The 26,350-nt window shown below is 31.4% G+C and overlaps 2 protein-coding genes across 2 annotated transcripts in view; both read right to left on the reverse strand.

Moving 5' to 3' along the window:
* LOC126882910 (uncharacterized) overlaps positions 1-26,350 on the reverse strand; it is a 121,235-nt gene that overhangs the window by 14,038 nt on the left and 80,847 nt on the right. The window lies entirely within an intron of this gene.
* On the reverse strand, positions 694-26,280 carry LOC126882909 (deoxynucleotidyltransferase terminal-interacting protein 1). Its single transcript, XM_050647986.1, has 5 exons — positions 26,037-26,280; positions 19,109-19,315; positions 17,292-17,507; positions 8,533-8,804; positions 694-2,343 (listed from the first exon to the last, which is right to left on the reverse strand). Exons 1-5 carry the CDS (start codon positions 26,091-26,093, stop codon positions 1,848-1,850), a joined length of 1,248 nt encoding a protein of 415 aa, XP_050503943.1. The 5' UTR covers positions 26,094-26,280; the 3' UTR covers positions 694-1,847.

Below are 26,350 nucleotides of genomic sequence, written 5' to 3' on the forward strand. Positions count from 1 at the left end.
GAAGAGTATTGTTTTTTTGTTTATTGTAACCTTTACAACAATATAACATGATTGTATTTTGATTTATAGGTTAACTTTTTTTGTTAACAACAATTATTACTGTTCTTATTACTGTTCACGTCATGAATTTGAGATATGTGGGGTGGATAGGAACATAATATTTATCGTGTTGCCATTCACCCCACGTATTAGAAATTACTTTTTTATCTAATATCTCCATAGAGTAAGACCAAACGAAACAATATCTCATCTAACAACAAATTATACATATTATCTTGATCCACACAAAGAGAATAGAAAGAACTATGACTTGCAAAACGTGTTTCTAGCGGTTAGTTATCGTCTCCAATCCAAAACAAACTTCTACCAAGGTTCTCAACCACGCGTGGTATTAATGAGCACAATTTTTCCAATTATTATGGGCACTAATTATCAGCATCCGGCTCGAAGGACCAAATGTGGATTCCGTAAATTTGAAATAAATATTTATACGGTTTTCTGCAATCATCAGAACTGTTGTCCAAAAAGTTTAAATGTATGTCAAAACGCAACAAGACCCATGAAGATTATGTGGCGCAAAATAGTTGACGAATGAAAAACAGAACAGGCAGGAATGAATCCACAATAGCTAAAGACAAGTTTCCTAGACTATTAAAGAAACCGGTTAATAGTATTTGAGAGAAAAATGCCAAATTAGAGTTTAAAAAATATTTTTCATTATTTCAACAATATATTTTTTTAACAATACAAACTTTATATTTATTTGTGTATGTTACAGTGTAACCTCGATTATCCGTCTCTCCATTAACCGTCAGGTTACACACAGAAGTGGCACTGACTACATAAGCAAAAATTTTAATGTAAAAAAATAAAAAAAAAGTTAATTTGATTTGTGATGAGGACACAAACGGCTATCCGTTGCTGACAGATAAATAAATCGTTGAAATGGCAACAAAGGCGGACCAAACAGATTCAGAAGCTGACACAGACTTGGAATTTGACTGTAGCTATGTTGGTGAACCTATTGTAACTGACAAAGGTTTGCGTAAATAATCTAGAGAAGCTGCATCGCATATGCAATAATTCACCGAGTGGTATTCTCAACAAGAAGAAGCCAATAAAGTAGATTGCATGATCTTATGCCGATTAAGAAATTCAGCCGTCGCAAAATGTGAAGCAACAATAAAACAAACAAAGATTTCAGAATATTTTAAATTGATTCGATTGTACGAACACAAATCCCTCTTATATTGTCCAACAAACCATACAAATGAAATTTGAGAGTTGTACCTACTATGACTTCTTCATTTTTTTTTAATGTTCTGTTAACCGTCTTTTCGATTATCCGTCATACCCTTGGTCCAGTGCCCTGAAGGATAATCGAGGTTCTACTGTACTTTACACCTTAGACACTTTTTACCTGTTTCTATTGACCCTACAAATGTACGAATAGGAACACAATAATTTTTAATACAGGTGTTCCCATTCACCTCACTTGGTGGGGTGAATAGGAACACCAGGTTTTGATTTTTTTGTGATTAAAGTATTAACTTTGTAATTTGTTAACATCTAAATATCAAAAGAGGAAGGTAAGACCCAAATAACAATGCATAAGTTTTATGTTTGCAATGTGTGTTAGTGACATTTTTTTCAGATGAAAGTTGAAAACCGTTCCTATTCACCCCATTTTACGGTAACTGACAACTATTTCGTACTTTGAGTTTACATCTTAATAACTATTTTCCTCAATAAATAAATAAATAAACAAATAAATAAATACTACTAGCGCATTTACAGTACACATGTTAAACAGACAAGAAACAATATTGAAAAAAGTTTTGAAGGAGCTAAAAGTCTTGAGAAGTGTCTGGTCCATTCATAGTTGTTAAATGACCAGACAGAATACTGGAAATAACGGAACTTGTCAAATTGTTACTCATATCTGACGACATATTCAAAAAGTCTGTTTTAAACGTTATTTCTGAAGTATTTTCTACGATTAAAGTTGTATCTGAAGGCGTAGACGGCGCTGAATCAATGGCTACGCTGTGTGGTGTGGACGATATATTAGGATCACATTGGTCTTCGAATGGATCAACGTTAGCTAGTAATTTCCTTTCATTTCTCACATATTCGATAAAGTTTTTTATTTTTATTAGTAAAAATAGGGGCACTTCAAAACCCTTCAGTTCATGTAGTTGGAGATTGGCATTGTATTTGTATTCATCGCTTACTGTTAACTCTTTTATGTCTTCCAGGAGCATTAAATATGCTTTGCCACCGCTAGGTGGCATTAGATTTTTTGAAGCTAACCATTCTTTATCCTCTTGGTCTCCAGAATACCTGAAATAAATCAACATAATATATTCGTGTTTCATATATTCCAAATATGTATGATTTTAATTATCATAATATATGTAACAATAATTATAACATGTAATTTTCAGTAGTAATAACCCGAGGACATTGATAATTGTGCGAAAAAATTTAATAACACATTTCTTGGAAACTGACCGACGCCGTAGGGGGAGGTTGGCTGTTTCCAATGCGGATTTGTGCATTGAAAAGTTTAATCGCAAAAGTTGAGTGACGAAATTTAAAATGTAGCCTTTTAATCACGTTTATGTTAAAATAGAGAGTACAAAGAAGTTTTCTGGACAAATGTTTAATAAAAAAAATGGCGCAACTTTTAATATAGACGTTATACATCCCCAAAATAACGCTTATTTTTCGAGATACTGACCATGGGCGGTGAATGGCTAATTTTGGTCTTATTTTATGTTTTCGATGGTGCTGACAATGAAAAAGAGGTTTATTTTGAGTTTTATGTGAGGGAGCATTGTCAAAATCGCAATTTTAACCTAAAATAAAAAAAAAGTGGAGTCACGAATTTTTACGTTTAACTCGCTACAACTCTGTTCCATTTTAATATTTTTTTTTAAATTTCTACAGCATATATTTCTCACCTTTGTGAAGACTATGAAAGCAACTGTAGTCTTTCAGTCTTTTCTTCATAAAAGTTATAAATTTTTAAAAATCAAGGGTGCAGATTCGTTAATTGCAAAGTTAAATCGCAAAAATTAAGTGACAAAATTTAAAATTTATCTATTTGATTACGTTTATGTTAAACCATAGAGGTCAAAGAAGTTTTATGGGGAGTTTTAGGTCTAGATGTCTTATAGAAAAAATATGGTGCAACTTTTAATTTAAAAAAAACCGTGGTTTAATATTTTCTTTAATTTTTAGGGCAAAATTGCGATTTTGACAATGTTTTCCCACCTAAAATTCAAAATAAACTTGATTTTCGGTTTCAGCACCATCAAAAACATAAACTAAGACCAAAATTAGCCATTCACCACAAATGATCAGTATCTCGAAAAATTAGCGTTATTTTGGGGATTTATAACGTAGATGTTAAAAGTTGCACCGTTTGTTTTCTATAAAACATTTTGATCCAAAACTTTCCAGAAAACTTCTTCTGTACTCATGTTTTATTATTGAATTTGATTTAAAATCTATATTTTAAATTTTGTCAGTCAAATTTTGCGATTAAACTTTGCAATTCACGAATCTGCACATTGTACTTTAAAAGATTCATAACTTTTACTAGAATAAGACTAAAAGCTTAAAGCAGAAACCATTGTCTTCAAAAAAGTGAACGATATATAGTGTACAAACTTTAGAAAAAAATATTAAAACGGCCCAGAGTTGTAGCGAGCTAAACGCAAAAAAACGTGATTCCATTTTTTTTTATTTTTAGTGTAGAATTGCAATTTTGACAATATTCCCCCACCTAAAATTTAAAATTAATTTAATTATCGTTTTCATCACGGTCAAAAACATAATCTAAGACCAAAATTAGCCATTCACCACCCATGGTCAGTATCTCGAAAAATAAGCGTTATATTGAGGAGCGTTATACACATTCGACATTAAAAGTTACACTATTTTTTTTCTATAAAACATTTTGATCTAAAACTTACCAGAAAACTTCTTTGTGCTATTTTAACATAAACGTAATTAATAAGCTAAATTTTAAACTTCGTCACACAACTTTTGCGATTAAACTTTGCAATGCACACATCCGCACCTTTTCCTTTGAAAAATTCATAACCTTTATCAGGATACGAATAGAAGCTTGAATTAGGTACCGTTGTCTTCAGAAATGTTAGAGCTATATACTGTAAAAATTTCAGAAAAAAATATTAAAATGGAACAGAGTTGTAGCGAGGTAAACGCAAAAAAACGTGATTTCATTTTTTTTATTTTTAGGTTAAAATTGTGATTTTGACAATGTTTCCCCACATAAAATTCAAAATAAACCTCATTTTCGTTTTCAGTACCCTCGAAAATATACAGTATGAATAAAATGTAGCCATTCACCCGTCCGTGGTCAGTATCTCGAAAACTAAGCGCTTTTTTGAGGGTGTGCCGCTCGTGTAATACTGTCTGCTACACATTATGACCAATGCATATTTTATTTTCTTTGCACCCTAAAGCCACAGTGGTGGCCCAAAATCAATTTTTGATTATTTTCTTTATTAATTCTCCTCTTTTTTGGGGTGGTTCCGGGGAAAATATGGGGGTGCATTATACAAATTTGTAAATAACACCAGTACATTAGGGTGGTTCAAGATCTTATGTGAAAAACTCAAGTTGAGTGTAAAAGCCAAGGGACCCCCCAATTCTTTTCTAATTAATAAAAGAAGTAAGGAGCCAAAATATGAAAGCCGTAAGTGACTTGGAAGGCAATGCTCAATACTGTTTAAATAATTAAAAAGGAAATATTTTTATCGATTTTTAAAAAAGTTACAAGACATGTTAGGATGCAAAAACTTAATTTAGTTGTTTATTTTACATTGGAACCCTTGTTTAAAATAAGTACATTTTATAGTGAAGACCATAATAAAAATGAACTCTTTAAATTTTGTCTTTGGAAATTGATGGTTTCTGTAGGCTTTCTAGATTTGCCTTCATTGTTGGCTCAGTCGAGACTTGTTTTCGATTAGCCTCTATATACAATCTGCAGTAACAGCTGTTTTTCGTCCTCATCATTTGTTATGAGTTTGTTAAAATCTTTGAATAATTTTACACCTCTTTCTGTAATGTCATTGACCACTTTGATTTTATTTATCTACTGTATTTTTTCCCTCTTTAAACTCTGGGTCCTGTTCCCATTTACTTGGGTGCTTGTTTAAAAAGCTTTGCATAATGTTTAGCTTAGTAAAAAACAACATTGTTCAACTATTAGCAAAATCTGCCAATTCACAGGCATCACTTAGGAAATCGGCATTTCCTCTAATCATCCTTGGGGGTGCCGCCACAGACATCTTATTCACCATGCTCACTTTGTTTTCAAGGCTCACTTTATTGGAAAAAAGTGATAACCCGACCATTTCGTCAGATAGGTACCTACCACAATTGTCGCTGCAAGGCTTTTTGATAGCTTTAGCTATATATTAATCAATGACGCTGCATTTCCCAGCCTCTTTCAAAAAATTAGGTCGTTGAAAGCTGCATTGGCGCTGATTGGAGCCTCAACCCAGTTTTTCACATACAAAAGTGCACCGAAACGGATAAATCTATCTGTTTTCTTTCTCCTTGTTTGTGAGATGGTAAACTCCTTGACCTAGGAAAAGGTACAACTTATAGGCATAAATAAGCTTAGCCATCCACCGAGCGTGGTGTATAGGTCCAGGTGCTCTCTATAGTCCTGTCGCCAGGGGGGGTACAACGGCCTCGTTAATTCAGATGGACTTACTCAAGTTTTTTTTATGTATTTTGACCCGTAGAACACGAATTTTTTGGGTAACAGTTGATCCGGATGTCGATAAGATTGTTATAGACCAAGAACTTGAGGAATCAAATAACAGCGATTTTTGGCAAAACAAAACAATATTTTGTATTTTTTGGGCCATTTTAAGTAAAAAATATTTCTACAAGTTTTTTCGTAGGATGCACAGTTTTCGAGATAAACGCGGTTGAACTTTAAAAAAATCGAAAAATTGCAATTTCTGAACCCGAATAACTTTTGATTAAAAAATAAAATAGCAAGTCTGCTTACCGCATTTGAAAGTTTAAGTCAAATTATATCGGTTTTGATTATTTGCATTGGTAAAAATTTATTTTTTTATTGTTTAACAAAGCTATAAACACGTAGGGTTTCCCGTGCTTTTACATGCGTTTTACCGCATGTAACGTAGAAATAGTCTTGATTGCACTAGTACCTATTCTACCTACTCGTTCGATTTTAAATGAGAAATCATAGAAACATCACTCACGCACTAGTTGTTTGTAGCTTTGTTTAACAATAACACAATAAATTTTTAGCAATGCAAATAATCAAAACCGACATAATTTGACTTGAACTTTCAAAGGCGCTAAGCAGAATTGCTATTTTATTTTTTAATCAAAAGTTATTCGGGTTTAAAAATTGCAGTTTTTCGATTTTTTGAAAGTTCAACCGCGTTTATCTCGAAAACTGTGCATCCTACTAAAAAACTTGTAGAAATATTTTTTGCTTAAAATGACCCAAAAAATACAAAATATTGTTTTGTTTTGCCAAAAATCGCTGTTATTTGATTCCTCAAGTTCTTGGTCTATAACAATCTTATCGACATCCGGATCAACTGTTACCCAAAAAATTCGTGTTCTACGGGTCAAAATACATAAAAAAAACTTGGGTAAGTCCATCTGAATTAACGAGGCCGTTGTACCCCCCCTGGCGACAGGACTACTAGTGAATTTTTTCTATTGGTTGTCCCAACACCAACAGTGTCAGTTCAATAAGTTCGAAGTAGCCATCTCAACGCTGGTCTTTCTTACTAAGATGATGTAGCAAGGACTCGATGGCACTGTTTTTTAACTCAGCTTCTCCAGGGAGAAAAATAAATGGTGTGTAATCTGATCGATCAACTGCGTTCCATGATTCCTTCAACCTTTTAAATATGGGAATTTCAGGAGAGCTTGAAGGTCCCAGACATAATGCAAAAAATACTTTGCTCAAAATGATTTCCATTATGTGATGGCGACGCGGCAACCATAGAAGTTCTTTTTCAGAACTGCTTTCGGCACTTGGAACTATCATTTAAGACATCATCGTGTGGATTAATAGAGGAAGACGTGGATTTTTCATAAGAAACAGCGTTCTCTTCTCTCCTTTTCTTTTACAAATATTTCTAGTGCTCTTTCTTGCTTTTTAACATACTCTTTGTCTTGAGATGAAATGATCATGTTTCTCTCAGTTCTTTTGTCAATTAAAAAAATCTTTGTCCTGTTGTATTGTCATGAGAATTAGAGCATCCTAATGGGCAATGTGGAAAAGCTTTTCGATATTGTCTAAATATGATTGCTCGTTTGTTCTTTGTTTGTCCCTGTTTCTTCCTTTATTTTTCTTTAAAAGTTACCACTGTGAGTGCACACATTCCAGTTTTTCAATTGAGTCATTGGTATATTTAGTCGGGATTAAGGCTTTGCTCCAAACTTCATTCAATTCTTCAATTGTGCTATGACTAGCGTTCGTGACAGATTATTTTTCACTTAAAAAAAGTGAAATCTTAACAAAACTTCTTTTGTTGTAGGAAGTTGGTTCTTCTTTGTTAAAGGTTCTAAGTCCTTAACACCGATTAAGTAAACACTGTCTGCCTGACGCGTCTTAAGTGCAGTCATTTTGATTTAAATATATTTCAAACTTGAAACAAAAACAAGGGCGTAAATACCCGAAAGTAACAAATATTTGATGTTTTATAACTCCTTTCCACTCCAGTACCCTCATGTTGAAACTGCTGAAAATGTTTAATACCAACAGTAATAAATAGATCAACAGCTTTGTTAACTTCTGCATCCTGAAAAACAAACAAACAAACATTTTCTAAACTTAAGTGTTTTACGGAAATTTATGAAAACTAAATGTTGTTGAGCACTACTTTCCATATGTTCTAGAGTCTAGAGTGCTAAGATTTGGCATAGATTATTCTTTTATTAGATATAACAAAATGGGAGGGTCCCTAGGTCTCTAAAAAAAACTTGAGTTTTTGGACCACCCTACAGTACATGGATAATCGCTGAAAGTTTTTTTACCCTAGCATAGGCGGTTCAGATGGTATAAAAAGGGGTTTTCTAAAATGTAACACCCTGTGATTAAAAAAATTGCAATTGCCCTTAAATGAAACCTATACCAACTATCTTTTTTTAAAATTTGTCAACTTTGGGGCGCCACCCCCGCTAAACAGTGGGTGATAGACATATGCTGTCGGGAAATAAATAGTAGGAAATCTTCATTTTACTATTACATAAATTTTTTGCAAAACGTACAGGAAGAGCTGCGTTTCGCAAAAACCACAAATTACACCCTTTAAAGGGTTGAAAAAGGGGGGTACCGGGGCGAAATTTTTTAATAAAAAGTTAGTCTCATAATCAGCACCCCTTGATATAAAAGAAAAAAAAATAAAACCGGACTTGTGTCCATTTTGCGAGATTCAACCTCTGTTTCCTACACTAATAACTTATTAAAATTATTTTTAAAATTCTTACCTAACAAGATTTGGATGCCGGACATACAATCTTCCGCGTGTCTGACCATATCCTAATACTTTGTTGGCTCTTGCTCCCATTATAAATAACGTATTAGCTCGAAGTCTATCTGGATTCCATTTAGGACCATCCCGTTTCCACGACAGTTTGCAACTACTGTAATCAGTGGAGTGTGTAGTTTTGTTCCTTGGTTTTTTAGTGGGCGCTGCAGGTGATGGAATGATTTCAGCATCTGGATCACAATCTTTTCTCTTACAACATATTATGGGACTCTGTAAAAGATGGAAACATCTGAAGAAATGGAAATAAAGAGAGGAGTCAGGCAAGGCTGCATACTATCACCTCTATTATTTAAGGCTTATTCTGAAGAGGTAATGCGAGAAACTCTGGAAGATGAAACAGTCGGCATAAGTGTACCTAAATGGAGTTTTAGTTAACAACATCAGATATGTATATGATACAGTAATAATAGTCAATAGTTTACAAGACCTGCAAAGACTCATGAGTAAAATAGTAAGGTCTAGTAGGGAGTACGGACTCTCTCAATATCAAAAAGGTGAAGTTTATGAAAATTAGTAAAAACAACCATAATACTAACGAAATCTTGATAGTAGAGGGCCAGCAGATCGAAAGAGTAAAAAAGTACACTTACCTAGGAACACTTATAACAGAAAAAGCACGTTCTAATTTTATGAAAATGAAAAAGGTCCTATGTAGCAAAGATTTAACATTAGCTCTTAAAGTACGCCTAACAAAATGTTATGTATACAGTGTACTATACTATGGAGAGGAATCATGGACGTTAAATGTAGAGACAATGAGACGACTTAACGCCTTTGAAATGTGGACCAACAGAAGAATTATGAGGGTTTCCTTGGTAATTAGAGTTACGAACAATGAAGTACTGAGAAGAATAGGTAAAGAGAAGGAAGTTGAACTTACAATTAAAGAAAGAAAGCTACAGTATCTCGGACATGTGATGCGGAGCAAGAAGTATGGCATCCTGCGACTCATAATGCAAGGAAAGATAGATGGCAGAAGAAGCATGGAATAAGAGGAATTTCATGGCTGAAGAACCTAAGAGAATGGTTTGGATTCAGCTCAAAATAGCTATGATGACTGCCAACCTCCGTAGCGGAGATGGCACCTGAAGAAGAAGAAGTAAAACATGAAATAGTATTATATTATTATAGTTTACTTACTAAATAGATCAATAAAAATTAAATGATTAAATAGTCTTAAACAACAAATAAAAATAAAAAAAAAATGTATAAACATTTTCAATTTCGTTGCAAACCAAAAACGCAGCAGCATTATATTCTAGTTCAATCGGAGAGTGCAGGAAGAGTCTATACCGGTTTAGGGGCTTTTCTGCCCCATCATCAGTAGACCCATATCCTCTTCTCTCCGATTGAACCAGATACCTCGACGCGTGCCGCCCCAGAAATAAAAATAACATTAAAGAAAAAAGGAAAGTCTCAGATACAGAATACATTATTAAATAATTAAACTTTTATAAAAAAGAAATTTTTTTATAATAAAACGTTTTTATTATTTATAGGAGAGAATATAAAATAATTTGACGATATAAAATGCTTAAAATTCCAAAAATTACACTAATAAAAAAGTACTTTTTATAATAACACGGTTTTGTTATATACAGGACACAACATGTTTCGAAAGAATAAAATATGAATTTTTAGTAAGTGTATTAACTGTTAAAATTATAATTCCAAAAATTACACTAGTATAAAAAAGTACTTTTTATAATACCACAGTTGTTTAAAATGGTATATACAGTGTGACCCATTTAGATTGGAAACACCTCTATAAAATTTGAAGTTGTTAACCGATTTTAACCAAATTTTTTTTTAATGTCATGTAATAAAAGGTCTATTGCGGAACAAAATATGAAATATTTAGTTAAATTTTCAGGGCATTCTACGATACTTTTTCTTCATCGAAAATGGAGAATTTGTATTAGCGATTTTTTTATTAAAAAAATTTCTACGCCACTGGATTTAGAGTGGCTTCAAATAGCTATGACAAAAATTTCATTAAAATATATTTATTAATAACGAAGTTATGACAACTTAAAATTTTAAAACTCACTAAGCATGAGTCAAAAAAGAACACCCTGTATCAACAGATAACCATAAAACTAATTATTTTTCAAATAATTTTAATAATAAACCACTACTAGACAAAAAAATGTTTAAAATAAATTTAAAATGAAATTTTTGTCATAGCTATTTGAAGGCACTCTAAATCCAGTGGCGTAGAAATTTTTTTAATAAAAAAATCACTAATACAAATTTTCCATTTTCAACGAAGAAAAAGTATCTTGTTAATTATTAATATTAAAATTATTTGAAAAATAATTAGTTTTATGGTTATCTGTTGATACAGGGTGTTCTTTTTTGACTCGTAGCTTAGTGAGTTGTAAAATTTTAAGTTGTCATAACTTCGTTATTAATAAATATATTTTAATGAAATTTTTGTCATAGCTATTTGAAGCCACCTAAATCCAGTGGCGTAGAAATGTTTTTAATAAAAAAATCGCTAATACAAATTCTCCATTTTCGACGAAGAAAAAGTATCGTAGAATGCCCTGAAAATTTAACTAAATATTTCATATTTTGTCCCGCAATAGACCTTTTATTACATGACATTATAAAAAAAATTGGTTAAAATCGGTTAACAACTTCAAATTTTATAGAGGTGTTTCCAATCTAAATGGGTCACACTGTATAATAATTAACTTATAAAATATGAATTTATAGTATATCAAGTTTTAATTATTTATTAAAAAAATTAAAAAAGATACGCAACAGCCGTGTTCGAACTAGGGAACTCTCGATCTGCAGTCTAATGCCACTGACCCACCATCAATTTGTAGATATCGATTTATTAACGCACTTTAAACTAGAATTGCATTAGTCACATTTATAAAATAGTTTGAAATAAAAAAAAATCGATTAATCCATATGGGGTGATTGATTAGTGGGGTAAAGCTCCGTAGATCCGTTATAGTAATAGATAGCAATAAAAGTTAATAACAAAAATTGTAGCCAACTTTGATTACAGATTGATAATCAGTAATCGTAAATTGTCAGTTTTAGACAATTTACTCATGGCTTGCCTAAAATTTGGATAGATTTAGACCCGTAATTAATAATTTGCTCTGAAAAATGAAAATATCTCGAAAACTAATAAATTTGGACATAGGGAATGTTATACAGGGTGTTTCATTGGGAAACGGAAATACTTTAATGGTGGATAGAGGTCACCGAGCCGGTTCTAGATATAGTACATTTTTTGCCCTACCGACTTTTATAACCGAGTTACAGGGTGTTTTATCGATTTTGCCCATTTTTTTCCTAAGCCATAACTTTAGAACCACCCTGTATATTTTGTTGATATTTGGTACACATATGTCTCATTCAAAACCCAAACGACCGATATACTAACCATAAGAAAAATCCAGGTCCGGATTAACGAAAAACTATAAAGTAATTGTGACCTTAAAACAACACCCTGTATATTGAAATTTTGAAAATCTGTTTGCATATTTGAAAAGGGCACAAAAAAATAAGTTTAATGGTTCGCTTCAATTTTTCGGCCAGACAATTTTATGACTTTAATTTTGAAATTATATTGAATTTTTTAAGAACTTTGACATTAAAAAGCAGATATTATTAACTTTTAGGTATAAATTATTAAAGTTAATGAATAAATACTCATTTTAAAAATAATCAATACTTATTTACCACATTGGAACGACCCAATTACTAATGACAAGAAAACTCCAGGTCCGGATTAAGAAAAAAATACAAAGTAATTGTGACCTTGAAACAACACCCTGTATATTGAAATTTTGAAAATTTGTTTGTGTATTTTAAAAGAGCATAAAAACTGCGTTAAAAGGTGCATGTCAAATTTTTGCGCAGATAATTTAATTACGGCAATTTTGAAATCATATTGATTAATTCTGTTAAGGTCACAAGAAGCTACCAGAAAAATGAAGAACAATCCCAATGTACTTAGAAAATGGATTCGAAATATTTTAAAACGAGCAAGGAAATGCATCGAACAAAATGGCGGACATTTTGAGCCACTGTTATAGTTCAAATATTTTTAATTTATGTTAAATTGTTGAATTGTAACGAATTTTTGTTTTATTAGATATAGCAGTTTTTTTAATTCTTTACTAAATCATTAAAATATCCCAATTCTCGCAATTCTAATTTTTAATGATGTGCATATAGCTACAAATCCAGAGAATCTATGAAGCCAGCGTAGTAAATAAGTATTAAGTATTTATAAAATAAGAATTGATTCATTAACATTAAATTATTATTAAAAGTTAACAATACCTGGTTTTTAATCTGGGTTTTTTTAAATTTCAATATAATTTCAAAATTGATGTAATTAAATCAACGGCAAAAAAAACAAAATAAGCCTTTAATCACAGTTTTTCATGCTCTTTTTAAAATGCGCAGACAAATTTTTAAAATTTAAATATACAGAGTGTTGGTTCAAGGTCACAATTACTTTTTATTTTTTTCTTAATCCGGACCTGGATTTTTCTTGTCATTAGTAATTGGGTCGTTCCAATGTGGTAAATAAGTATTGATTATTTTTAAAATGAGTATTTATTCATTAACTTTAATAATTATTTATAACTAAAAGTTAATAATATCTGCTTTTTAATGTCAAAGTTCTTAAAAAATTCAATATAATTTCAAAATTAAAGTCATAAAATTGTCTGGCCGAAAAATTGAAGCAAACCATTACACTTACTTTTTTGTGCTCTTTTCAAATATGCAAACAGATTTTCAAAATTTCAATATACAGGGTGTTGTTTTAAGGTCACAATTACTTTATAATTTTTTGTTAATCCGGACCTGGATTTTTCTTATGGTTAGTATGTCGGTCGTTTGGGTTTTGAATGAGACATATGTGTACCAAATATCAAAAAAATATACAGGGTGGTTCTAAAGTTATTGCTTAGGAAAGAAATGGGCAAAATCGATAAAACACCCTGTAACTCGGTTATAAAAGTCGGTAGGGCAAAAAAATGTATTATATCTAGAACCGGCTCGGTGACCTCTATTCACCATTAAAGTATTTCCGTTTCCCAATGAAACACCCTGTATAAAAATTAAAGTATGGTAATGATACTTTTCGATAGTGATATAATATACAGGGTGTTTCATTTAAAATTACTGCAAAAATAATGTACTTACGTTTTGGTAACACCCTGTAGGTATTAAATATAAAGAAAATCAGCAATATCGATCATTTATGAAAATTTTGAGAATATATAAAAAAAATATGGCGTCAATAAACCATTGCCGTTGTGCTTATTTTTATTTATACAGGGAGTTAAACTTATTACGATTTTCATATAAAATTGGTTATAACTGTAAATACCCTGTATAACATACTACATAAACCTTTATATTTTTCTAATGGAGAAGTTAAGAAGATTTCGAATATAAAATAAAATGCAGGGTGTTCCTTTTAAAAAAAACATAACTTTGATCTGTCACTATGTTATCGAACACCCTGTAACATTCTAACTAATTTTGTAATGTGAAGTTCAAAGTTGGCTAAAATTTTTGTTATTTACTTTTATCGCTATCCATTTCTATAAGGGATGTACGGAGCTTTACCCTACTAATCAATCACCCTGTATAATAGCAGTTAAATATTGCATTGTTAGCTAGTTCTAAGCTATTCTGAAAATTTCAGGTACCTACGTAGCCTAGAACTATTTTTAAAATGAATTACAAAAATTGCGGAGACCGCGACAACAACCAAGTTAAGTATATAAAAACGTTTTAAAATAATAATATACACTAATTTAAATCTGAAACTTTCCCTATTAGAACCATTCTCTGTTAACATCCTAAATCTCTGATTTCCACAATTTACAAGGCATAGAGACGACGAATATAGAAAACGGAAAGGATTCTACAATATGCAATCACATTCATCACTTTTTTTCTTTAATAGATGTCGTGGCAGCGTTCTCACAGTGGATTTCAATCTATTTTTAAAATTCCCCTTAAAAAGACAATTTCGTTTTGTTTTGATTCAGAGGCAGGCAAGCATCTGCACTGATGAAGTTCATAACAGAAACAGCGCTGTCTGTAGGTTATGCCTTGCCTCTGAATCGAAATGAAACATAAATTGTCTATTACTTCAAAAATAACATTGTTAGCACTAGTTATGAGACATTAAAAAATATTTTTTCTACAACCGTGTTAAAAATGCAATTTTTAGCACTCCATAGGAGCGTTAAAAATGCTACTTTAAGGCACTAGTGCTTTAAAAATTTTAAGGCACTACAGTTAAAAGTGAATTGTCAAATTGTGAAACGTCAAAATATTTATATTTCATTTACATAACATTAATATTTTTAATGTATATTATAATTAAAAAAAGAAAAAAACAAGAAAAAAAGAGAAAAGAAAAAGCAAAAAAAAAAACCAAAAAAGCAAAAAAAAAAAGAAAAAAAAAACTAAGATGTAAACCTCCGAGATGTTGAATCGGGTTTATGTCTTAACGTAGTAAAAAAAAACAATTAATAAAAAATAATAATAACAAAAATAATAAAAAAGATATAAAAAATATACAAAAAAAATAAATATGTCAAAAAATATTTACAACCAAAACAGTGTATTATTTAGATAATAATTGTAATATGTAGTTTGTTATGCATTTAGAGTTAGAAATACAGAAAAAATTCCTCTGATTGAAAAAACAAATTTGTTTGTTTTTAAAATAACAAAATGTCTGGCTAATTGGCTCGGCCAAGGCCATCAAATTCACACAAAAAAAAACATTTATATTAATAGTACAACTTGCGCAATTTGAAAAAGGTGGTTTAAAAGGTTTTTTAAAATTTAATTTAAACTGTATTATTGCATTTTTAACACGTTTGTAGAAAAAAAACTATTAAAATTTGTTAGAATATACAACAATAAAAATAGATGTTATTGTATAGTTGTTATGATTTACGTATTGACAGTCTAGGCAGTTTTGATGTAATGTCAAGAAAAATATAAAAATGGAATGTCAGTAAAGTAAAAGTTTTTGTAGGTATTGGTCCTGTAATAATAGGGAACTTGCATAAATTTTTAAATATTAAAATAATATTAAAAAACATAAGGTAACATGATCTTAAAACGCTTGCATGCGAAAAAAACAAATATTTTTAACCCGTACGCTAATTACGGCGCTTTGAAAATGCTATAAAATTCAAATATCTTAGTAGGCTCTTGAACGTCCTTCTATTGGTCTGACGTCAGAGGCCACAGTCATCTACGTCTACGATTAGGTATTACGGGTGTATTACAATTTAGTCGTATTTAAATGGATATTACCAGCTATTATTTGTATTCTTGCATAGTTCTACAATCAGTTTATTTACTTTAAAGTCAAATTTATAAATCTTTAGAAATTACTAATGTGTTTATAACGTATAAGTATTATTACTCACGAGGGGTTTTCAAAAGAAAGCGATTAAGTACAACAGTTCATTTTAATCGTCTTTAATTGAAAATTCCTACGTATTATTTATGTTCATCTTATATATTGTAAGTAGTTCCCCAATCAGCTTAGTTTCAAACTGAAATTGGTACCATTATATGTATTATAGTAAACGGTTTTCCCCGTGGGTTTCATCTACCTAACTCTAATCGAAGGATTTCGTATATCCTGGAAAAGATGACGGTGTAATTTGCATAATAATAAAGAAACTAAATTTTTATGAAGTTTATTATATTTGATTGTAATGTTTATTAGTACCTACTGGAGCCTTTCATTATTGTGTTCAAAGCCTTCTGAGAAAAGATTATGGTGATTATCAGACGTACCGATAGCCAACAAAACCCTTCTTTACAAAGTTAATAATACGCATAAATAAGAAGAATCATTTTTGTAATTTTACAAGTTAATATCTTACTCACACAGCATCCCTCGGTAGACCGCAAGCTATAGTAGAAACATGACTGTAGACCGCATACTATAGTAGCACCAATACTTTTTAGTTACTCTTACTTTTATTACTAAGTTTTGTTTATTTTTAAGTTACTTGTTTCTTTTTTCAACACAAGAAACGACAAAAGTAATTTCATAAAAAAGAACTTTTTGATGCATCCAGGTGCATCCAGGCACTATATAGTACTTATATTGCGAAGATTTGTTTTCCATTTTGATAAAGTATATTACACACTAAATACACTAAACTACACTAAATACAATAACATAAATACCGAGCAAACGTCACAGTTATTCGACACGCACAACTGGCAATGGCAAACTGCATTCAAAGCAAACGGGCGAAAACGATAAATGTGGCCTGTGACGTCAGATCCAAGCTTGCGCTTTTGAAGTTGTTTGAAACGGAAATTTTAGGCGCGGAACTTTGATCAGATGTTGTACGTACACTATTCATTGTTAAGACGTAATATTTTGAATATAACATTTTTAAACATAAATTAACAATTTTATGCAAAAAAATTTTTTAGTGCAAGTTCCTTATTACAGGCATTAATTCTTAATTATTAAGAATGAATAAATTATAATTGTTGATATATAAGACGTTTGTAGAAAAAATATTGTATGATGTACGTGTTAAAAAGTACATTTTAAGGCACTCATGTGAATTGCAGAATTCACAGAAACTTTCACATGCGTTCCTTAAAATTGTACTTTTAACACTTATATCATGGTACAAAGCAACTTACGTTCATTCCCATTCTAAGATCAGTCAGACTGGCTTCAGACTCTCCTTCACTTTGGTAGCATTCATAAGGTGAATTGTCCCTAGAATGTGGACTCACTTTATACATAAGTTTAGCTTCTTCCAGCATTGTTTTGCAAACTTCTTTAATGTGGTCATCTCCTACACTATCCTTTCCCACATTGTTTCTTATATTGTTAATGGCAGGTTGAAAAAACTTCTAAAACAAAACCATTTTTATAAATACAGAGTGAGTTTTATGTATGGAAACGCTCAATTTTCTCGGAAACGGCGTGCACGATTTTTATAAATTGTGGTGGTTAGGGGTTTTCTAATGCGGCCGATATTATAATGATAATTACTTTGTTGTCAGATCTTCCGTTTTTCTGAAAATCTAATTAACTTTCTTATTTCAAATGGAACACATTGTATTTTTTACTGATTATTTTTCATGTTATATTTCATATACCTAAAGACCATAATTTCGGAGTTATTGTTGCATTTATTAAAAAAAATTTAAACAAATTATAAAAATCAATTTTTTCGGCCTGGGCAGACATCATTTTACGTTCTTTGGACCATGGGGAACAAAAAAGTTCTTTTGTAATTTTTCTCTAAAGTTAATCGTTTTCGAGTGACAAACAATTTAAAACTGAAAAAAAATTGAATAATGACGATTTTCAAGGTTCAAAAACACAAATCAAAAATATTATTTTTGAAACTGCGAAGTACGCGAATTCAAGTGCTAGCCTTATTTTATCAGTCACCAATAAGTAATTTGAGCTTGTTTCATTCTAAAATATTGCTTTTTAGTTGTTAATGCAGCCCGATCGCCCGTCCTCTCAATGCGCTTCATTAACAATTATTAAAAAGCAATGTTTTAGAATAAAACGTGCCAAAATTTTTTATAGCAAACCCCTATAAGAAGGGTTTAGCTTGAATTTGAGTACTCCGCAGTTTTAAAAATAATATTTTTTTATTTGTGTTTCTGAACCTTGAAAATCGTCATTATTCGATTTTTTTTTTCAGTTTTAAATTGGTTATAACTCGAAAACAATTAACTTATTACAAAGAGAAAAATTACAAAAGACCTTATTTGTTCCCAATGATCCAAAGAATGTGAAATAAAATCTACACGGGCCAAAAAAACTGATTTTTATAATTTGTTTAATTTTTTTTTAATAAATGTACCAATAACTCCGAAACTATGGCATTTAGATATAGGGAATATAACATGAAAAATAATCAGTATTTCTTAAGGACTTCTAAACACAAAAAATATACAGGGTATTCCATTTGAAATAAGAAAGTTCATTAGATTTCCAGAATAACGGAAGATCTGACAACAATGTAATTATCACTAGAATATCGGCCGTATTAGAAAAGCCCTACCCACCAAAATTTATAAAAATCGTGCAAGCTGTTTCCGAGATAATTGAGCGTTTCCATACATAAAACTCACTCTGTATAAATATTTTCCATTCTTTTTCAACAAGGTAATAATCTAGCATGGGGGTTATAAGTTATAATCTATCCAATCAATATTACAGTTATTCCATATTTTGGATCACTCTGATTATCAAGAATAGTAAATGTAAAGTAAAATTTTACAATGAAAAATTTTTGTAAAACTTATATTTAAATTTACTATACAAATCTTTTATATTTACATTTACCCACAGACATTTGTAGTGTAGAACAGGTTACTTGGAAATACCTATTGTTGAGAAAAACAAAGCAAACAAATCATTGATTATGAGTTTTGAAAGACTTTTTAATACACTATTATAAACTTCTTAAGCAGTATATACTATTACAAACCTCGATATATTTCTTCAGTACATTATCTATATCCTTATTAATAGCATTTTGAAGATTCTTCCTTAAAATATCCAGAGATTTGGAGGGACTTGTAACACTGTAGGCTCTTCTGTAAGATGGGATTAATGACTTGGCTCCATTTTTCATTGATAATTGACTAGCAGCAAGATTCATTAGACTTATTTGTCGCATATTAAAAGTGTTTTTCTAAAATACGAAATAATATACAAGTAGTAAATTATACAGGGTGTTTCAAAAAAAGGTAACACATTCTCTACGATAGGTAAAAGACTGAAAAATAATTGATGTTTTCCTAGTAAAAATGTTTGTAAAGCCATCCGTTTTCAAGATACATGGCGTTAAGGGAGTAGGCGCAAAATTTCGTGCCAATGTGTTTTAAATGCATTCATTTTTAAACTTGGCTCAATAGTGACATTGCTGATGCTGAAATTGGTCTTGTCAATTAGAATATCTATAGACAGGATCATACACCTGCCTCTAGTTCATCTCTTAGAAGGGGTGGAGTATTGATAGCTATTTTAAAGAAATATTCATCATTACGAATCCAATCTGATCCTTCTATTGAACAGCTGTTTGTACGGTTCCATGGCAAACTTATTCTGGAAGCTCTATACATTCCATCTCTCCACCTATCAAGTTCATGCTGACCAACTGATGCTTCTAAGTGAACAATTTTCATCCCTGAAATTTCACTTATTTGGTGACTATAATCTCCCCTCAGCTAGGTGAAGAGTTGAAGATTATTGCTCTTCTGCAACCTCACAAACTTCATCACTGCTGGCTGTAGTTGATGCCATTGAGGTTGTTTCAAATCTGTGTGCTTATCACAATATTTTCCAATGTAATTTTATATTTAATAGCAGGGGTGTTATTCTGGATCTTATCTTGGCCCCAGAAGAGATTGTCATTTCTGAAGCTGACGATGCTCTGGTTTCACCTGACTTTCATCATCCTCCTCTGTTAACTTCATTGCAGCTTAATGTTTTTGATAGGTCAATTTCTGGTAACAAATACTATTATGATTTCCGTAACGCAAACTTTCCAGCAATTCACCAATGTCTAGAATTTATAGACTGGGATAACCTGTTTCATGGTAGAGATCTTTCTGACATGATTGCTATGTTTTATAACATTATTTACTCTCTTATTAAACATTTCACTCCAGTTAAATATTTTAGTACTAAGAAATTTCCTTGTTGGTATTCTTCTGAGCTTAAGCAATTGTTAAACGAAAAAATAAAAGCTCATAAAATTTATAAAAGCTTAAAGACTCCTGAAAGCTATGCTGATTTTTGTCATCTGAGAACAAATTGTAAAAATCTATCTAAATGCTGTTATGACAATTACATGCGTTTCACCGAATTTTCTATACAAAATAATGCGAGGCATTTTTGGAAATTTGTAGGTAACAAGCGTGAAAACAATTGTATACTTGACTCAATGACCCTGAATGACTCTGTAGCTTCATGTGGCAATAATATTGCCAACTTATTTGCAGATCACTTTTCATCAGTTTATAGTGATATTACTTTAAATTGCAATGTTGACCATATTCAGTCTAAACTCAATATCTCATCATATCGTATCAAGATTTCCAAAATTTACGAAAAGCTTTTATCATTAAGTGTCAACACGGGTCCTGGGCCTGATGGTATACCACCTAATTTTCTTAGGGAATTCAGTTTTATACTATCTCGACCTTTTGGATGTAGGTCAGTTTCCAGACTTTTGGAAACTTTCTTATGTCACACCAAGATATAAATCTGGTAATAAATCTAATATTAGTAATTACCGTCCTATATCTATTCAAAGTGTTATACCAAAGGTTTTTGAAAGTATTGTAACTGATTTCCACACCTTCGATAGCTCCGGGATCCTAAACTCTCAGCAATTTGGTTTTACTACAGGTAAGTCTGCTGAACTGAGTTTGTTGACCTCTGTCTGAAGCCTTGGAAGCCTGTCTGGAGGTCTGAAGCCTGAACTGAGTTTGTTGATTTTCTGTCTGAAGCCTTGGAAGAGAGACTTCAAGTTGATTCAATTTATACTGACTTTTCCAAGGCATTTGACAGAGTAAATCATGAACTCCTGATTCGAAAACTTAGCTAATATGGTATAAGTGGACCTTTGTTGCAGTGGTTACAGAGTTATTTAACTGAAAGATTTCAACAGGTCCGAGTGAACCACTTTTACTCACAAACTTTTTTATGTTTCAGTTTATTTCACAAACATATCTGTTTCTAATCTTGTCGACAAATGGTGGCATAACAGAAATTCTCCTATTTTAGCAGTGGCATACTCGAACGTATCTCAGCACTTAAACAGTCCAGGTGAATTAACTTTCTTTAAATCGAGTTTTAATATATCCTATGCCAATGTTAATGTTTGGATCCCAAATTTTGACACTGAGAATCCAGTTGACTTTCAGCAACATATAGCCAAGCTTGATAATCCATGCAGGATTTTCACGGATGGTTCAAAATCAAGATTGGGAGTTGGATGTGCTGTATATATTCTGGATCACCAAGAATCCTTGATGTTCAAATTAGATAAACAATGCTCCATATACTCTGCAGAAATGTTCGCGATTTATCAAGCTCTAGAATGGGCTGTCCTCGCAAAGTCCTCGTTATTAGCTCTAGAAAACTCACGTAAACATTTATTTAAAAATAGCCTTGTCGTCAAAATTTTAGAAAACCAACTAAAGCCACTGGAAAAACAGACTTCTGTAACTTTCGTCTGGGTAAAGGGACACATTGGTATTTCCGCTAACATGAAAGCAGATTTTTTGCTAAAGAGGCAATCTTAAAAGGATCGGAAATAACTTGGCTAGATAGAAGCGATCTAACAGCTACTCACAAGAAAAGTCTGAAAGAAAATTGGGATATTAAGTGGTACGCTTTCTGCAATCGAAGCAACAATCTCTACACCAAAATTCATCCTATTTTACCTACTGAGCCTTTTTCGCTCAGAAGTTATCCCAATAGAAATATATATTCCATGTTTATTAGATGTCTCTTTAATCATGCCACTGTCAAGACATACCTCTATCGATTTAACCTATCCGAATCGGATCTTTGCGATTGCAATGGATATGTTGATGACATTAATCATTGGTTGTTTGAATGCAAACATAATGATGATGCAGTTAAGTATTTGATGCACAATCTGATTCAAGAACAAATACCTTTCCCACAAAATAATGCTTGTCTTTTATATTTGTCTCGTCGAAATTCTAAGATTTAACTTGCACTGAATGAGTCCGGTTGAATGTGTTTAGCAATAATTATTGTTTGTTTTATGTTTCTACTTTTGTAAGATTGTCACCCTGTGAAATTTTATTAAGTAAATTTTACAGGGAGGTAATAAGAATAAAACTGTATAAAAATTTATATTGAAAAAATAAAAAAAAATATGTACCTATACAAAAAATTAAAAAAAAAAACAAGAAAAAGAAAACAAAAAAATTACAAAAAATATTAAAAAACAAAAAAAAATAAATAAAAAAGTATAATAAATTATAAAATGAAAAAGAGAAAAAGATTAAAAACACAAAGAAGGTCTAAACCTCCGCGGTGTCGAACCGGGTTGAAGCCTTAGCGCTGTGTTAAAAAAACTTATATATTTATTAGTATTAAGTATTAGCATTTAGTTTTTTTGTCAATTTCATTGTTTGTAAATTAATTTAAGATGCTTAGGGCCATGAATGAAGGGTATACCTGCCGGTCAATTTAATGTTTCCATCCCCCTTTTTGGTTTTTTTTTGGAGTATTGTAGCAAACAGTAATTTAGTATCTATCGTGGCTGAATGGATCAAGTAATCCAAAGCCAATAAGCAAAGAAAAAAAAATACTTTTTCAGTTAAGTCAGGTATACCACAGGGGTCCCATTTGGGTCCATTACTCTTTAATATATTTCAGTACCATTTGGTCAGACGGTGCTAACTGCATTTTTAGTCATTTTGTGTTTAGTGCACACAAATGATCAAAACAACATTCTTTATCGTTTAGGCAGACACTGCTAAATGCACAACGGATATAATTTGATTATCATAAGTATTGTTATCACACAATGATCAAAATACATTTTTCATTTTTTATGGTCAAATAGTGATAAGTGGTACAAGTCACTTGTGCATAAGTCACAAATTAGTATTTTTGTGGAATCAAGTTGTATTAATTCATTGTTAAATGCATTCAATAACTTGAACAAATATTTTGTAGTAGAGACTTCAGCCTAAATCTTAGAAAACGAGTAATAAATTATTGTTATGCATTTTCTATTCTTGTGTATGTTGTGGAGACATGGACTCTTATTAAACAATGTAATAATAGATTGGAACCATTTGAAATGTGGACATATCGAAGATTGCTGAGAATCTCCTGGGCAGACAGAATAACCAATGAAAAGTACTAAGAAAAATAGAGCACAACAGGGATATACTGGATTCCACCAAAATAAAAAAAACACAGTATCTGCATCATATGACACGTGGTGACAGTTATAAATTCCTTAAATTAATAATGCAGGAAAATATTCATGGAAGGCGCAGCATAGGTAGAAGAAAAATATCTTTGTGTGTATGCAGCTCAACTGACCTCGTTTGAGCTGTAGTGTCAAAAGTTAGAATAGCAGTGATGATTGCCAACCTTCATCGCAGATGAAGACACAGTGAAGCCATAAAGATGACATACAGAAGAAGAGGAAGAAGAAATTCCACAAAAAAGTCAAATAATTCCAGAATAGGAAGATAATAAGTGATATTCTTTAACAATAATCATTTGGTCAAAACATGATAATTTGCAATTTTTTCAAATTTCTTTTTTATTTTCAAACTCTTGTTCCACTTTTTCGAGTCCGTAAAATAAATTGTAACATATCGCATCGATTCACATATCTATTTATTCTGAAAATTGCTAATTTCTAGGTAAAGCCTTAAACACAAACTCCCATAAACAGTTTTTTGTCTCTCCTATAAAGTAGTAAAAATGGACATAACATCATCTGATCAAATGGTACAGATTTATTAATGATATTACCAACTGTTTTCACGATTGTAACTCCTTGCTATTTGCTGATGACTTGAAATGCTTTAAAGTTATAAAAAATCATTATGATGCTGCCATATTGCAATTAGAACTGACTAACCTCTCTGCATGGTGTTTACTTAACGGTATGAACCTTAATTCCAGCAAATGTCATGTAATTAACTTTAACCGTACTCAACACCCAATATTATCAAACTATTACATTGATGGCCAATTGCTCAACACTGTAAATAAAATCAAGGACTTGGGGATTACACTGGAAAATTCTCTTTGTTTCAATACTCACATCATCAATGTCATTCAAACATCTATGAAAATGCTGGGTTTTGTAAAAAGAACAACTTGTGATTTTACAAACGTATCCAGTATTAGAGTTCTTTATTTCTCCTTGGTCAGGTCTCACCTTGAGTATTGTTCTTTGGTGTGGTCCCCACACTACTTGGTCTACATTAGGAAACTTTTGAACAAGTCGAAAATAGTTTCTTCCGTTACATTGCTTTTAAGCTTCATACCTATCAAGATTACACTGTATGGCAGCATCAACTGCAGGTCCCCTCTCTTGCAAGCCGGAGAAAACAAAGGGACCTTTTGCTATTATTCAAGATCTTAAATGGTATATGCAGTTGTTCTCAACTACTTAATAAGATTGCAGTGTTTGTACCACCTCGCACCACTAGACAAGTGCGAACATTTTATGTACCACTCCATAGGTTTAATTATTCACTTTTTTCGTTCGTACCCAGAGTCTTGAATTTAGCAAACTCCCTTTACAATTTACAACTGTTCGACAACTCATGGGATCAATATTTTAGTGAAACGTCTGTAATTTGTTAACTTGTTTTTATGATATTATTTCCTATTGCATATTTACTTCTATATTATATTTACATTTTTGTATGTCTGTTTTTTATATTATATTATGTTATTGTTTTTATCTGTACACTATGTATTTATGTAACACTTTATGTTCAATTAAAAAATGTAATGTACTTTTACAGAATTGGGCTTGCCCGTAAAATAAATAAATAAAATAAAAATAAAAATAAAAAAAGTTACAGGGGTGAAAAAAAAGAGAAAATTTTGTCTGATTTTTCATTTCAAATATTTCATTCAAAAGAAACCTTTGTTTATTCTAAGGGACTTTCAACCCTTGGTAATAATGTAATCTTTTATTCTGCGTTTAAATTTTTCAAAAATATTAATTAATTTTCTCAGAATTCGAAAAAAATTAATGCATTTAAATAGCATTGGAGCAAGATTTTTCGCTTACCCCCTCATATTTGATTAAAAAAAAACAGAAATAATATTGATTTTTTTTAAATCAATGAAAGGGGGGTCGTGAGTTGCAACGATGACGTCGACATGGGGGGGGGGTCGTCTCTAAACGACGAATTACGACGGGGGGGTATTAAAAAGTTCAAATTTTTTACGACGTAGTTTATGGATGCTCCCTTTACTCAAATTTGAGTACTAGGAACTTGGGCATTTGTTAATGTTAAACATATTTCAGCCACTTGTTCAATAGATAACTAATTTAGTAGGTACTAGATGTTTTAAGTCAAGTTAACTGACTTAGTAGGTCAATAATTGAATTTAACAAATAGCTAAGGTCCTTCCTCACATTTTGAGCATGTCAAATGAATACAAATATGATAAAAGTTACATACTTAAATGACTGATGCCCTGCGAGCTAGTTACATAATTGGGGCAAAATTAGATCCTAAAACCAAAGGTTTAACATGGGAATTAGTATCTGGATCCCTGTGTCAGATTCATTATAATGAATCATCAAAGCCTAATTGCCCAGTGAGCATATGAAACAGTGTACCAAGAGTTAGTAAATAATATAAATAGAAAATTACCCATCCAACCATGTTTAATTTTTCCTCTGTTTGCCCAGGAGCAACAGGAGGTATCATTTTTGCTTGTTCCGATATTTTTTTAAAATAAACTACACATTTATTAAAATATAAATACACTTTTTTTGTTCTTTTTACTACACAATAATTGAACTGATAATTATCTCAATTATTATTAATAATATTTAAGATTTTTTAAATTTTGATATCCAACTTTGGATGATTTAAATGCTGCTAAAGAAAATTTGTTTGTGTCCTTTTCAATTGTCAATGTCAGATGTCAATAGGCAGCTTTTGACTTTTGAGTAACAGCTACG

Source organism: Diabrotica virgifera, chromosome 4 (genome assembly GCF_917563875.1).
Source record: "Diabrotica virgifera virgifera chromosome 4, PGI_DIABVI_V3a".
NCBI classification, from domain to species: domain Eukaryota; kingdom Metazoa; phylum Arthropoda; class Insecta; order Coleoptera; family Chrysomelidae; genus Diabrotica; species Diabrotica virgifera.